The sequence below is a fragment of the Gobio gobio genome, assembly GCF_949357685.1.
Source record: "Gobio gobio genome assembly, chromosome: 14".
NCBI lineage: Eukaryota > Metazoa > Chordata > Actinopteri > Cypriniformes > Gobionidae > Gobio > Gobio gobio.
In genome coordinates, this window is record NC_137107.1 from 2,748,116 (window position 1) to 2,760,387 (window position 12,272).

General features: G+C 43.2%; 1 protein-coding gene across 2 annotated transcripts in view; it reads right to left on the reverse strand.

Moving 5' to 3' along the window:
- Positions 1-1,928: 1,928 nt before the first annotated feature.
- Positions 1,929-12,272, reverse strand: part of jade2 (jade family PHD finger 2) — an 87,184-nt gene continuing 76,840 nt past the window's right edge. For both annotated transcript variants that reach the window (XM_079834206.1, XM_079834205.1), the window contains exons 11-12: positions 7,784-7,912; positions 1,929-6,154 (exon numbers count right to left, since the gene is read on the reverse strand). In XM_079834206.1, the coding sequence (XP_079690332.1) occupies positions 5,451-6,154; positions 7,784-7,912 (833 nt within the window). In that variant the 3' untranslated portion in view covers positions 1,929-5,450. The remainder of the gene's footprint in view (positions 6,155-7,783; positions 7,913-12,272) is intronic.

The following is a 12,272-nucleotide window of genomic DNA, read 5'->3' on the forward strand; positions in this document are numbered from 1 at the left end:
AGATGAAGTCCTTAGCAATGCATATCACTACTAATAACACATTTATGATATGAAAATCATATTTAACCCTCTGGCCCTCTTCGTTTAGGGCTCACACTCGGCTCCTTCGTGGTCAAATTCCTTAATATATTTTGGTTCAATAACATTTTTTGACTATTATGTAGAATTTTGAGAGGATTTTATGAAACTTTGCAATATTTATACCATTTTTATTAGATATTTTCCCCCCATTGGAAATAATACACAATTGTTTTCTAATATATTATTAAACGATGAATCAGTATTCCATGTTAAAATAGAGACGAGGCATTTAAAATCATATTTTTGGAGGTATATTAGTGGCATCTGGTGAGAGTGAACAAATAAAGCCTTGTGTAATGCCCTGGTGTGACCACTAGATTCATATATAGCTCTATTTAGAGTGGCTTATACATCCTCTAGCGGGTTTTTTAACATAAATACTTTGTTTTATCAAGTTATGGATTTTGTATTTATACTTAGATAAAGTCTCAAAGACTTTTGGTCAAGGTTTAGATTTGATTTTGTTAGAAATGTTGATTTGAAGTGTCAGTTTTTGCATTATTTTTACTCCAGTCAAACCTGAACACTGACATTTTGTTACGCAGCTTAAATTGAACAACATTATTAAATCACAGCTTCATCAGATTTCAACCTCTTGAGTCTTTTGGCTCAGTTTGATCATATTGTTACAGCCACACCACTTCATGTGTGTGTGTGTGTGTGTGTGTGTAAGTGAGTGTGTGTGTCTTTTTGTACTCTTGATGTTTTAGAGTGTATCCTTTTACAGCATTGTGGCTGAATTATTGTTATATTTGATGTCAGGTCATCTTTATTTCTCCAGCTCTTCACACACACACACACACACACACACACACACGCTTCAGCTTCACACTAATGAGAGGACATGAGTTTAGTTTGAGATCAAAAGATAAAGTCAGTTTTTGATTGATTCATTTCTGTTGTAAAAACTGATTTTAAAATGTAAAAAAAAATATTGCACAAAATGAAAACAATCATGTAAATATTATTATTATTATTATTATTATTAAGCGCATTAAAAAAATATCAAGCATGATTTAATCTCTTAAATGTCTTAGTGTGTGTTTTGGTCATAATTTAGACTTCTAAAAATCTAATTTCAGATTTTTATCTCATAATTAGGACTTTCAATTGAAGTCATATTTTTGACTTTTCATCTAACAATGAGGACTTTTAAAATCATATTTGTGACTTTTTTATCTAAAAATGAGGACTTAAAATCATATTTTTGACATTTTATCTAATAATGAGGACTTTTAAAATCATATTTGTGACTATCTAATAATGAGGACTTTTAAAATCATTTTTTGACTGTTCATCTAATAATGAGGACTTTTAAAATCCTATTTGTGACTTTTTATCTAATAATGAGGACTTTTAAAACCATATTTTTAACTTTTTATTTAATAATGAGGACTTTTAAAATCATATTTATGACTTTTTATCTAATAATGAGGACTTTTAAAACCATATTTTTGACTTTTTACCTTATAATAAGGACTTTTACAATCACATTTTTGACTTTTTATCTAATAATGAGGACTTTTAAAATCATATTTATGACTTTTGATCTAATAATGAGGACTTTTAAAACCATATTTTTGACTTTTTACCTTATAATAAGGACTTTTACAATCACATTTTTGACTTTTTATCTAATAATGAGGACTTTTAAAATCATATTTATGACTTTTGATCTAATAATGAGGATTTTTAAAATCATATTTTTGACATTTTATCTAATAATGAGGACTTTTAAAATCATTTTTTGACTGTTCATCTAATAATGAGGACTTTTAAAATCATATTTGTGACTTTTTATCTAATAATGAGGACTTTTAAAACCATATTTTTAACTTTTTATCTAATAATGAGGACTTTTAAAATCATATTTATGACTTTTTATCTAATAATGAGGACTTTTAAAACCATATTTTTGACTTTAGTTTTTACCTTATAATGAGGACTTTTACAATCACATTTTTGACTTTTTATCTAATAATGAGGACCTTTAAAAATCACATTTTCAACATTTTATCTTATAATTATGACTTGGCATGTCATATTTTCGACTTTATCTCACTATTATGACTTTTAAAATCATATTTTTGACTTTTTATCTAATAAGGAGGACATTTAAAATCATATTTTCAACATTTGATCTCTTAAGTATGACTTTATGATCATTGAAATGAGCTGATCAGTAATATAGTTGAATATTTAGTGTCCCCGTTTATGTTTTTATATTGTTAGTCACACTAGTATACATATATACACGTGTGTGTGTGTGTGTGTCTATTTTGTGCTCTTGATGTTTTAGAGTGTAACCCTTCCATCCGTTTTCATATTTTTCATTAATTTGCTATGTGAGTAATTTTTGACCATGAAGGAGCCAAGTGTGACTATTTTTCCCGACCCTTTAACATATCAGAACCATGTCCGTGATCACATGGCTAATGTGACAAACCCATTCCGATGAAGCAAAAAAGAAAAAACTATTTTCAGTAATTTTTGGCACAACCCCAGAACACACTCAGTGCTTATATTTAAAATACGTTTGGCCGATATCGCACACCCCTCGTTGGTCTTGATGATCGCCAGCAGTTTTTAAAATGAAAGCCAGCAATAGAAGCAAAAGAAGAAAGATGTTGAAGTGGACAGCTCACTAACAACATGCCTGCCAGCAAACACAAGTGTCAAGATCTACTCTGGCATTCTCGTCCTGAAAGACTGCACAGAAGCGGAACATTTACAGAGATTACGTCGAGTATATGTAATAGTTTCGGTACACGGACGGCAACGAAGCATGATAAAGAAGCGGGAACTGTTGCAGGCGGCTGAAACTAGGTCACTAAAGGCACAGTATTCCACGTCTGCATTTGGTGCATACTGAACCAGAGAACGGCATCTATGATCAGTCCCTATTGAAGCAGCTAAGATACATGAGATCTGTACAGGTCGCTCACGGTTTGAGCCAATGAAGAGTCAGAACGAGGAGTGTCATCGTTCATCCACCGCGGACGCGTTCCAAACCCGTAGGACACAAAATGGCCGCCACTCGTTTGTTTACTAGAGCCTTTGTTCGCAAACCTGTCAGGGCATGACGGAAGGGAAGGTCTCCAGTTAATAAAGACTTACATTTGGACTTGGAATGTAGCGCAATGGACAATCGACTACTTTCCCGTTTGCTTGGAAAGGGACATCGATACGGGTTTGGAACGTCGTGAGACTAAATACAACCGTCCTTGTTGTGTCTCACAAAGCAAACATTTCATCACTTGATGAGGACGACGCTCGATTGATGATCCAGGAGTGTCCAGGTGGACATCAGTGCAGGCCGAGATCTTCAGAAGATCCAGACTCAATGTTTACATCCACTTCAGAACATCTCGCTTTTCTTTGGCATCATCATTCACACACAAAAAAGAAAGCAAGCAAACTCCGTGTTTCATCATTATACCGCGAGAAGATCCTCTTCCGTGTGGGTTTGAACTCTTCAGATGATTGCGATCACTTCTTCTTCTCTTTAACCCTGAGATAAACACCATGAGTTGATTCATTAGACGTCACAAATGTCAATAAACTGAACTGATGATTTCAGCGTTGGATGCGGTTTTCTAGGCACCTAGAGCATCTACGGCCTCGCAGGTTTTTATTTCTGATTGCCATCGTTGTGTTAAAATGGTTGAACGTGCTGATTATTAGCTTGATTGGGAGGGGTGGGGGCTACAGAAGGCACGCTTTAAAGGAGAATGACAGTTCTTTCTGAACAAATCGACCAAAACAAGTGGAAGAGAAAGTTTGAATCTCACGAAAAGAAAGAAAAAAGACTGGGTCACACCGTCACAAGTGGTCCAGTGGAGGTTGCCTGGCCATTTTTAACGCAATTACCTCTATGGTTTGGTATTGCAAAACCAATTTATTGTACGTGGTTTAACCACAGCGGTTGTTTTTTGTGTCAACCCAACACATTGAAACCCCCTTTAGAGGACAATACAAAATAGATGAACGTGTAAACATTTTGTCCATTAGGGTTCAAATTTACGGTCAGTTTGTAATAGGAAGGATTCGAGTCTCAGTCGCAACGTTATATTATGAAGTATACACCATTTGGGTGTATTGGGGGTTTTTGTTTCCAGAAGTCTTTTTTGGGAAGTTTCTGCGGTTGTCTTTGTGTCATGTCTGCTAACAAATTGTGTGTTATACGGACGTTTACAGAAACCTCAGTATCTTTACTCGAGATATACTCTAGAGCCCCAAAAACTGATCTTTAGAGTACATTACAAAATACATCAACAAATGTAAACATTTTGTACATTCTCGTTCCTTATTCCATCACGACTGCTCAGGGGTCAAGCTTACGGTCAGTTTATAATAGGAGGGATTCGAGTCTCAGCCGTCATGTTGTATTATGGGGTGTCTATTGTAGATTTCCTATTGTAGGTGGGCCTGGAAATGACAGATCTGCAGAAGCAGTCGGACAAAAATAATAAAAAGGTAATTCCGAGAGTTTATATTTTTCACAATTCTGACTTCTTTTTCTCGCAATTACAAGTTTATATCTCACAAATCGGATATGCGGGATATAAACTCAAAATTCTGCCAGTTTTTCTCGGAATTGCGAGGTTTATAGGTTGCAAAGTTTACAGAATTTCTGGAAACCTTCCAGGATTGTTTGGAAAGTTTCTGGAGAATTACCAGAAAATGTTCAGCCCCTCTGCAACTTTTTCTTCCCAGAATTGTGATACAAACGCCCGATGTTGTAGGTTTAAATATTATTTCATGCTGTGTAACTGTAGGCCTAATACGTCATGCATACATTATGTAGATATATGCACACATGCAGAACATATTCATAGATGCAACTCCTCCAGAGTTTAAGATTGGAGCTACAGCTAATGGAAATCTGGGGGGGAAATAAAAATGGTCAAGCAACCAACTCTACAATCTTTGGACCACTTGAGATAGACTGACCCAACTGTGCTCAGACACACACACACACACACACACACACACACGGACATGCAAGGATTACCCTGCTCGCGATGCTGGTACGTCTAGGCTCTCAAAGCGAATGAGGCGGTGAATGGGTACGTGTGCTACATTCCCCACCGGCTATTTGTGCTTATTTGTGTCTTATTTTCTCTTTAAAGTAGCCACATCCTCTGGAGACACACACCATACATACACAACCTGAACAGACGTTATAATGCCCACGTCATTGACAGATCCTATTGCTTCCCAAAAGGACACATCTGACTTTTTCTTGTTCCTTCTTGTTTTGTCAAGCACAAATGGTTATGGTTGCATAAATGTAAGCGACTGGCTAATATACTCGGACAGGTAAAACAAGAAAAGACGACAGCACTAGAGCGACACCAAAAACAGTTCTAGGAGGCGAGAACGCTTCGCCGCACTACTTGCTCCTTTCCGGCATGGGGCAAGCGTAGCTTTCGGCTGGACGAGCGCAATTCACTGTCACTCTGTTCTGCATCGGAGAAATAGCCGTCCGTTTCAGTGTCCGGAGCCGATGTGCTGTTCTGCAGCGAGGCGTCCGTCGGCTCGCTCTTATAGCGCGACTTGCCTTGTCTAGGTAGGCGTAGACGTAAGGCCACCTGGGAACGCTTGCCAATCTCCGTTTCCCCAGCGTTCGCGCCCCCATCCCAAGAGCAATGCTCCTCGGAAATGTGGCACGAGTCCATTTTGGAGATGGCTGGCTGTAGAGGGTCTGGCCTGCCCTCGCTGCGGCTCTTATGGTGGTGCGCGCGCTCTCCTCGTTTGGGCCGCTGGTCCTCAGACCAAACCTTGCCTTTAACTGCGGATCCGATCCGGGGAAGCGAGACGGATTTCCTGCGGTTGCGTGGCATGCCTCTTGCCTTGCGGCCCAGCTGGGGCGTTTTCCAGGTGGACTTCATGGAGTGGTCCATCATCAGGCTGAGCAGGTTCTCCTCTCCCTGAAGGAGGCTGGCGGATGGGTCATCGCTCTCTCCGGAGAGAGACCATTGGCTTAGCATATTATCAGCCGTGATGTGAACCGACTGAGCCAGCCAGCTGTCAAACAGCGAGCCATCCAGCGGGAAGGATTTGGAGAAACCTGTGGAAGAGATGCACGTTAAACAGTGGACAGTTCGTTGTCTGGGAGTCAATGAAGTGGTTTTGGTGGAAAGTAGGGTGTAGTGGTGCAACAGTTCACTAAACTCACGGTTCGGATCATATTACAGTTTTTAAGTCATGGATCGGATCATTTGTCGGATCACCAAACAAAGGAAAAACAAAAGAAAAGGGAGGGGTTAAATGTAACTTTGCTTTTCATTTATTACTTAAACCCACTTTAAGTATTTTGATGCCACAGCTTTTGATAATTAAACAAATACACAGCATTGATAAACACAATAAAACAACGTTACAAATACAGTCTAACAGTAGTATTCAGGTACAGAAATGGGATTATTAAAAGTAAAACAACACTATAGTGTTCACTGTATAATTTAATTTAGATGAATCTTTGTTAAATAAGTATTTTGTTGTTGGATTAGCTTTAAAGGAAAAATGAACCTAGGGGTAATTAACACATGGTTACCGAGTAGATCCTTCACTGGGATGCGAATGTAAAGAGTTTTATCTCTAAAAACAGATTAGCTTATAACGCTAGTATATGGGGCATAGAGTAAGTAAAATTAAATCGCTAGTTAATACCACTAACAAGGCTCAAAATAGCCTCACACTAACGCGGTAGCATAATGAGGGTCCCTACATGCAAACCGAAGCATTGGGAACTTTGTAAGTGTACAAACAGTTTAATAAGAAGATACTTTATAAAGACAGAACATTACGAGTATACAGACAGGAGCCATCTTGGACAAGTCGAGCCACGAACGCTGTGCTCAGTGATGAACTGTGACTTGGAATCTCATATGGTCCGTTGTTTCCGGAGGAAAGCACTGAACGCAACAGAGAAAATAAAAATATAAAAATTATATGAACGCAACAGAGACTAGCGCTTTCAAAGGATACACGCTAAAGAGATGGCGGATTATTCAACCGTGGCTTGACTTCCAAGATGGCTCCAGTCTGTATACGCGTAATGTACTGTCTTTATAAAGTATCTTCTTATTAAACTGTTTGTACACTTACAAACTTCTCAATGCTTCGGTTTGCATGTAGGGTCCCTCATTATGCTACTGTGTTAGTGTGAGGCTATTTTGAGCCTTGTTAGTGGTATTAACTAGTGATTCAATTTGACTTACTCTATGCCCCATATACTAGCGTTATAAGCTAATCTGTTTTTAGAGATAAAACTCTTTACATTCGATTTTCATGAAAACGCATCCCAGAGAAGGATCTACTCGGTAACCATGTGTTAATTACCCCTAGGTTCTTTTTCACCAGAGTTGTCCTTTAATGACACACAGCAGCAGGAATATTAGGCTGCTGTCACTTTAAGAGCGAATGCACGGATCTAATATACGGATACACATGTGATTTCTTTCTCAACTGTTTATGTTCACTAAAGACTGACTGTGTTTGCGAGAATACTTGCTGAGATGGGTATTTTAGTGTGCATGTATGTGGAATCAATTCGGTGTCTGAAACACGCCTCTCTCTGTGTATGCTAATTGATTTGGCCTTCACCCCAAACATTCACATCTCCAACAGGTGCACGTCTGTACAAAAAAACACTTCTGCTATCTGAGATAATGAAACTGGAGGGTTGCACGCTTACCCAGCTGTGTGAATAGAGAGTTGTCGTCTGATCTCCATTTGTCCTTCTTTTCTGGACTGCTCTTCCTCCTTTCTTTCGCTCGTTCCCTGACTCCATTGCGACGGATCTTCTCCCCTCTTAGATTTTTCTCTATGAAGTGCAGAAAACAGAGTATACAATACACTTAAAATGAGCAATTTATCCTCCCCAGCAGGGCTGAGAAAATTCATTTTCACTTAAATATGACAAATTATATATCCAGTGCTTCTCAAACCTGTCACCACACACTTTGAGTGTTGTCCTAATCTAACACACTTGATTTAGATCATTGGCTCATTAGTGGAGACTGCAAGACCTGAATTGAGGACAAAAGGAAGTCATGCGATCAGTGGTGTAGTCAGGGCCACGCGCACATATACGCCTTATGCTAAAGATCGATATTTGCGAATACATTATTTTTCACCAGAGGGTTAGGGTGTGCTTGGGTAACAGTAAACCACTTTTATTGTTAGGACTACACCACTGCATGCGATATGTGCAGTGATGTTGTACAGTCTCTCCAGGACAGGTTTGAGAAACAATGAGTTAGACGAAAAGATCCATGAACACCAGACTTTAAATCAACAGTCCACAAGAGGGTGCAAGGCATAACTCCAAACCAAACAGCAACCTGTGTTATCGTCCTTTGTAAAGAACAAACCTGGTTGTCAACAAGTGCATTTCATGTTAATTTGTCAATTTTACTCAATAAAATTGCATCTAATAAAACTATAAAAGTTTTTTTGTTGATTTTACACCAAATACTTTTCATGCATTTAAACACGCATCAACATTTACAGTAAAACGTGAAAATGTCCTTGCTGATTTCCTGGATTAATAATATAATGAGATACAATATTGTGAATTTATATTTCAGTTATTCATAGTCCACGTTTTAGTTCTTTGTAACTGAAAGAGCGCAATCACAACGTGATTTACACATTTTGCACAACACTGCATTTCTATCTGATTTAAAAGGCTGTTTACACGGCACCGTTTTTAAAACTTTTGAGTTTTGGGGCATTCATTTACACAACAAAAGTGTTTTGGGTTCCTAAAAACGCAAACTTTTGAAAACGGGTTTCAAAGTGCAAGTTTTTGAAAGCGGTCTCTGTGTAAACATACCCTAAAACGTGGGAAAACTGCACATAATCAAATTTATAAGGGAAAGAGGAAGTGGGAAACCGGCAAAAGATCAATGCAAACTTTGATCATAAAATAAACAAACAACAAAACGAAAGTAAAGCGGCAGCCCCTCACAAGCTACTGATGCATATAAGCAAAACTAAACACAACAGAGTCCAGGCCTGGTCCTCTCTCGTCATCACTCCTCCTTCCGGAGCTTCTCCGTGAGACTCAAGGCGGTTTTCTGTGCTTCCATTGCTGTTTTTGTTTAACAATTCGTTTCGTTTGGGGATGTCAGAGGGTAAGATCCAATTTTCCATGGCTGAATGCATTAAGATTGCCCAAATGCTGAGCGGCTCTTCGTTTACTGGATGAGGAATCCTGGAATCCCACAGTACCTGTGACGCCAGAATCTCATCACGTCATGGCCGCCACACCATAGTCTTCGGGGGTCAGTGCGAGGGGTCAGTGCGAGTGGCCAAGTCCAGCGCCCTCAAGTCTGGTGGTCCCAGAGTTACTACCAGTGTAGTCTGCACTGTATGTGATGGCTACTGCTATCTTGTGTGTCTGGACCGTTAACACCACTACTCTTGGTTTTACACATGCTCCCGTTATATATGTCTACCCAGTCCTCACCAAGAAGGTCGAATCTGAAACCTTTGTCTGCCCAGTCAATCATGGAGGCTGATTATAAACTTTCTATGCTATCTGTTGACTCTTTAACAGGCACAAAAGCCAATTATGAACTCTCTGAGCTCCCTGCTACGGCCATTGAGGCATCAGTAATCTCTCTGATCAATAAACTCTCTCACCAACAATATTGTCATGGTTCCATGCTCCATCGTGATCTTCAGAACTGCCATCTCCACTGTGAGGGTCTTCAGGCCCCTTCTGCTTCACCTTGGGTCCCCATCTGCTGGGCTGTGGGGGTCTTCAGTCCCCTTCTGCTCCACCGTGGGGTCTTCAGTCCCCTTCTGCTCCAACGTGGGGGTCTTCAGTCCCCTTCTGCTCCACCGTGGGGTCTTCAGTCCCCTTCTGCTCCACCGTGGGGGTCTTCAGTCCCCTTCTGCTCCACCGTGGGGGTCTTCAGTCCCCTTCTGCTCCACCGTGGGGGTCTTCAGTCCCCTTCTGCTCCACCGTGGGGGTCTTCAGTCCCCTTCTGCTCCACCGTGGGGGTCTTCAGTCCCCTTCTGCTCCACCGTGGGGTCTTCAGTCCCCTTCTGCTCCACCATGGGGGTCTTCAGTCCCCACCTGCCCTGCTGTGGGGGTCTTCTGCTCCACCGTGGGGGGCTTCATTCCCCATCTGCCCTGCTGTAGGGGTCTTCTGCTCCACAGTGGGGGTCTTCAGTCCCCACCTGCTCTGCTGTAGGGGTCTTCTGCTCCACAGTGGGGGTCTTCAGTCCCAAACTGCTGTGCTCTGGGGGTCTTCAGTCCCCATCTGCCCTGCTGTAGGGGTCTTCTGCTCCACCGTGGGGGGCTTCATTCCCAAACTGCTGTGCCCTGGGGGTCTTCTGCTCCACAGTGGGGGTCTTCAGTCCCCATCTGCCCTGCTGTAGGGGTCTTCTGCTCCACAGTGGGGGTCTTCAGTCCCCATCTGCTGTGCCCTGGGGGTCTTCTGCTCCACCATGGGGGTCTTCAGTCCCCACCTGCTCTGCTGTAGGGGTCTTCTGCTCCACAGTGGGGGTCTTCAGTCCCAAACTGCTGTGCTCTGGGGGTCTTCAGTCCCCATCTGCTCTGCTGTAGGGGTCTTCTGCTCCACCATGGGGGTCTTCAGTCCCCACCTGCTGTGCTCTGGGGGTCTTCTGCTCCACCATGGGGGTCTTCAGTCCCCACCTGCTCTGCTGTAGGGGTCTTCTGCTCCACCATGGGGGTCTTCAGTCCCCATCTGCTGTGCTCTGGGGTCTTCTGCTCCACCATGGGGGTCTTCAGTCCCCATCTGCTGTGCTCTGGGGTCTTCTGCTCCACCATGGGGGTCTTCAGTCCCCACCTGCTCTGCTGTAGGGGTCTTCTGCTCCACCATGGGGGTCTTCAGTCCCCACCTGCTCTGCTGTAGGGGTCTTTTGCTCCACCATGGGGGTCTTCAGTCCCCATCTGCTGTGCTCTGGGGTCTTCTGCTCCACCATGGGGGTCTTCAGTCCCCATCTGCTGTGCTCTAGGGTCTTCTGCTCCACCATGGGGGTCTTCAGTCCCCATCTGCTGTGCTCTGGGGTCTTCTGCTCCACCATGGGGGTCTTCAGTCCCCACCTGCTCTGCTGTAGGGGTCTTCTGCTCCACCATGGGGGTCTTCAGTCCCCATCTGCTGTGCTCTGGGGGTCTTCTGCTCCACCATGGGGGTCTTCAGTCCCCATCTGCTGTGCTGTAGGGGTCTTCTGCTCCACCATGGGGGTCTTCAGTCCCCATCTGCTGTGCTCTGGGGGGCTTCAGTCCCCATCTGCTGTGCTCTGGGGGTCTTCTGCTCCACCATGGGGGTCTTCAGTCCCCATCTGCTGTGCTGTAGGGGTCTTCTGCTCCACCATGGGGGTCTTCAGTCCCCATCTGCTGTGCTCTGGGGGTCTTCTGCTCCACCATGGGGGTCTTCAGTCCCCATCTGCTGTGCTGTAGGGGTCTTCTGCTCCACCATGGGGGTCTTCAGTCCCCATCTGCTGTGCTCTGGGGGGCTTCAGTCTCCATCTGCTGTGCTCTGGGGGTCTTCAGTCCCCATCTGCTGTGCTCTGGGGTCTTCTGCTCCACCATGGGGGTCCTCAGTCCCCATCTGCTGTGCTCTGGGGTCTTCTGCTCCACCATGCGGGTCTTCAGTCCCCATCTGCTGTGCTGTAGGGGTCTTCTGCTCCACCATGGGGGTCTTCAGTCCCCATCTGCTGTGCTGTAGGGGTCTTCTGCTCCACCATGGGGGTCCTCAGTCCCCATCTGCTGTGCTGTAGGGGTCTTCTGCTCCACCATGGGGGTCCTCAGTCCCCATCTGCTGTGCTGTAGGGGTCTTCTGCTCCACCATGGGGGTCTTCAGTCCCCATCTGCTGTGCTGTAGGGGTCTTCTGCTCCACCATGGGGGTCCTCAGTCCCCATCTGCTGTGCTCTGGGGTCTTCTGCTCCACCATGGGGGTCCTCAGTCCTGTCTGCTGTGCTGTGGGGGGCTTCAGTCTCCATCTGCTGTGCAAAGTCCCATTTGCTCTGCCATAGTGGGCTTCTGCTCCACCTGCTCTGCCCTGGTGGGCTCCTGCATCTTAAGTTCTGCCTTGGTGGTCTTCAGCTCCCCTACTCCACCTTGAAGGTAATTTGTTTTTTCTTTCTTTCTTAAAGCCTAACCAGGGACAGGGGCAACAAATTAGCCTTTAACTAGAAGCACGTA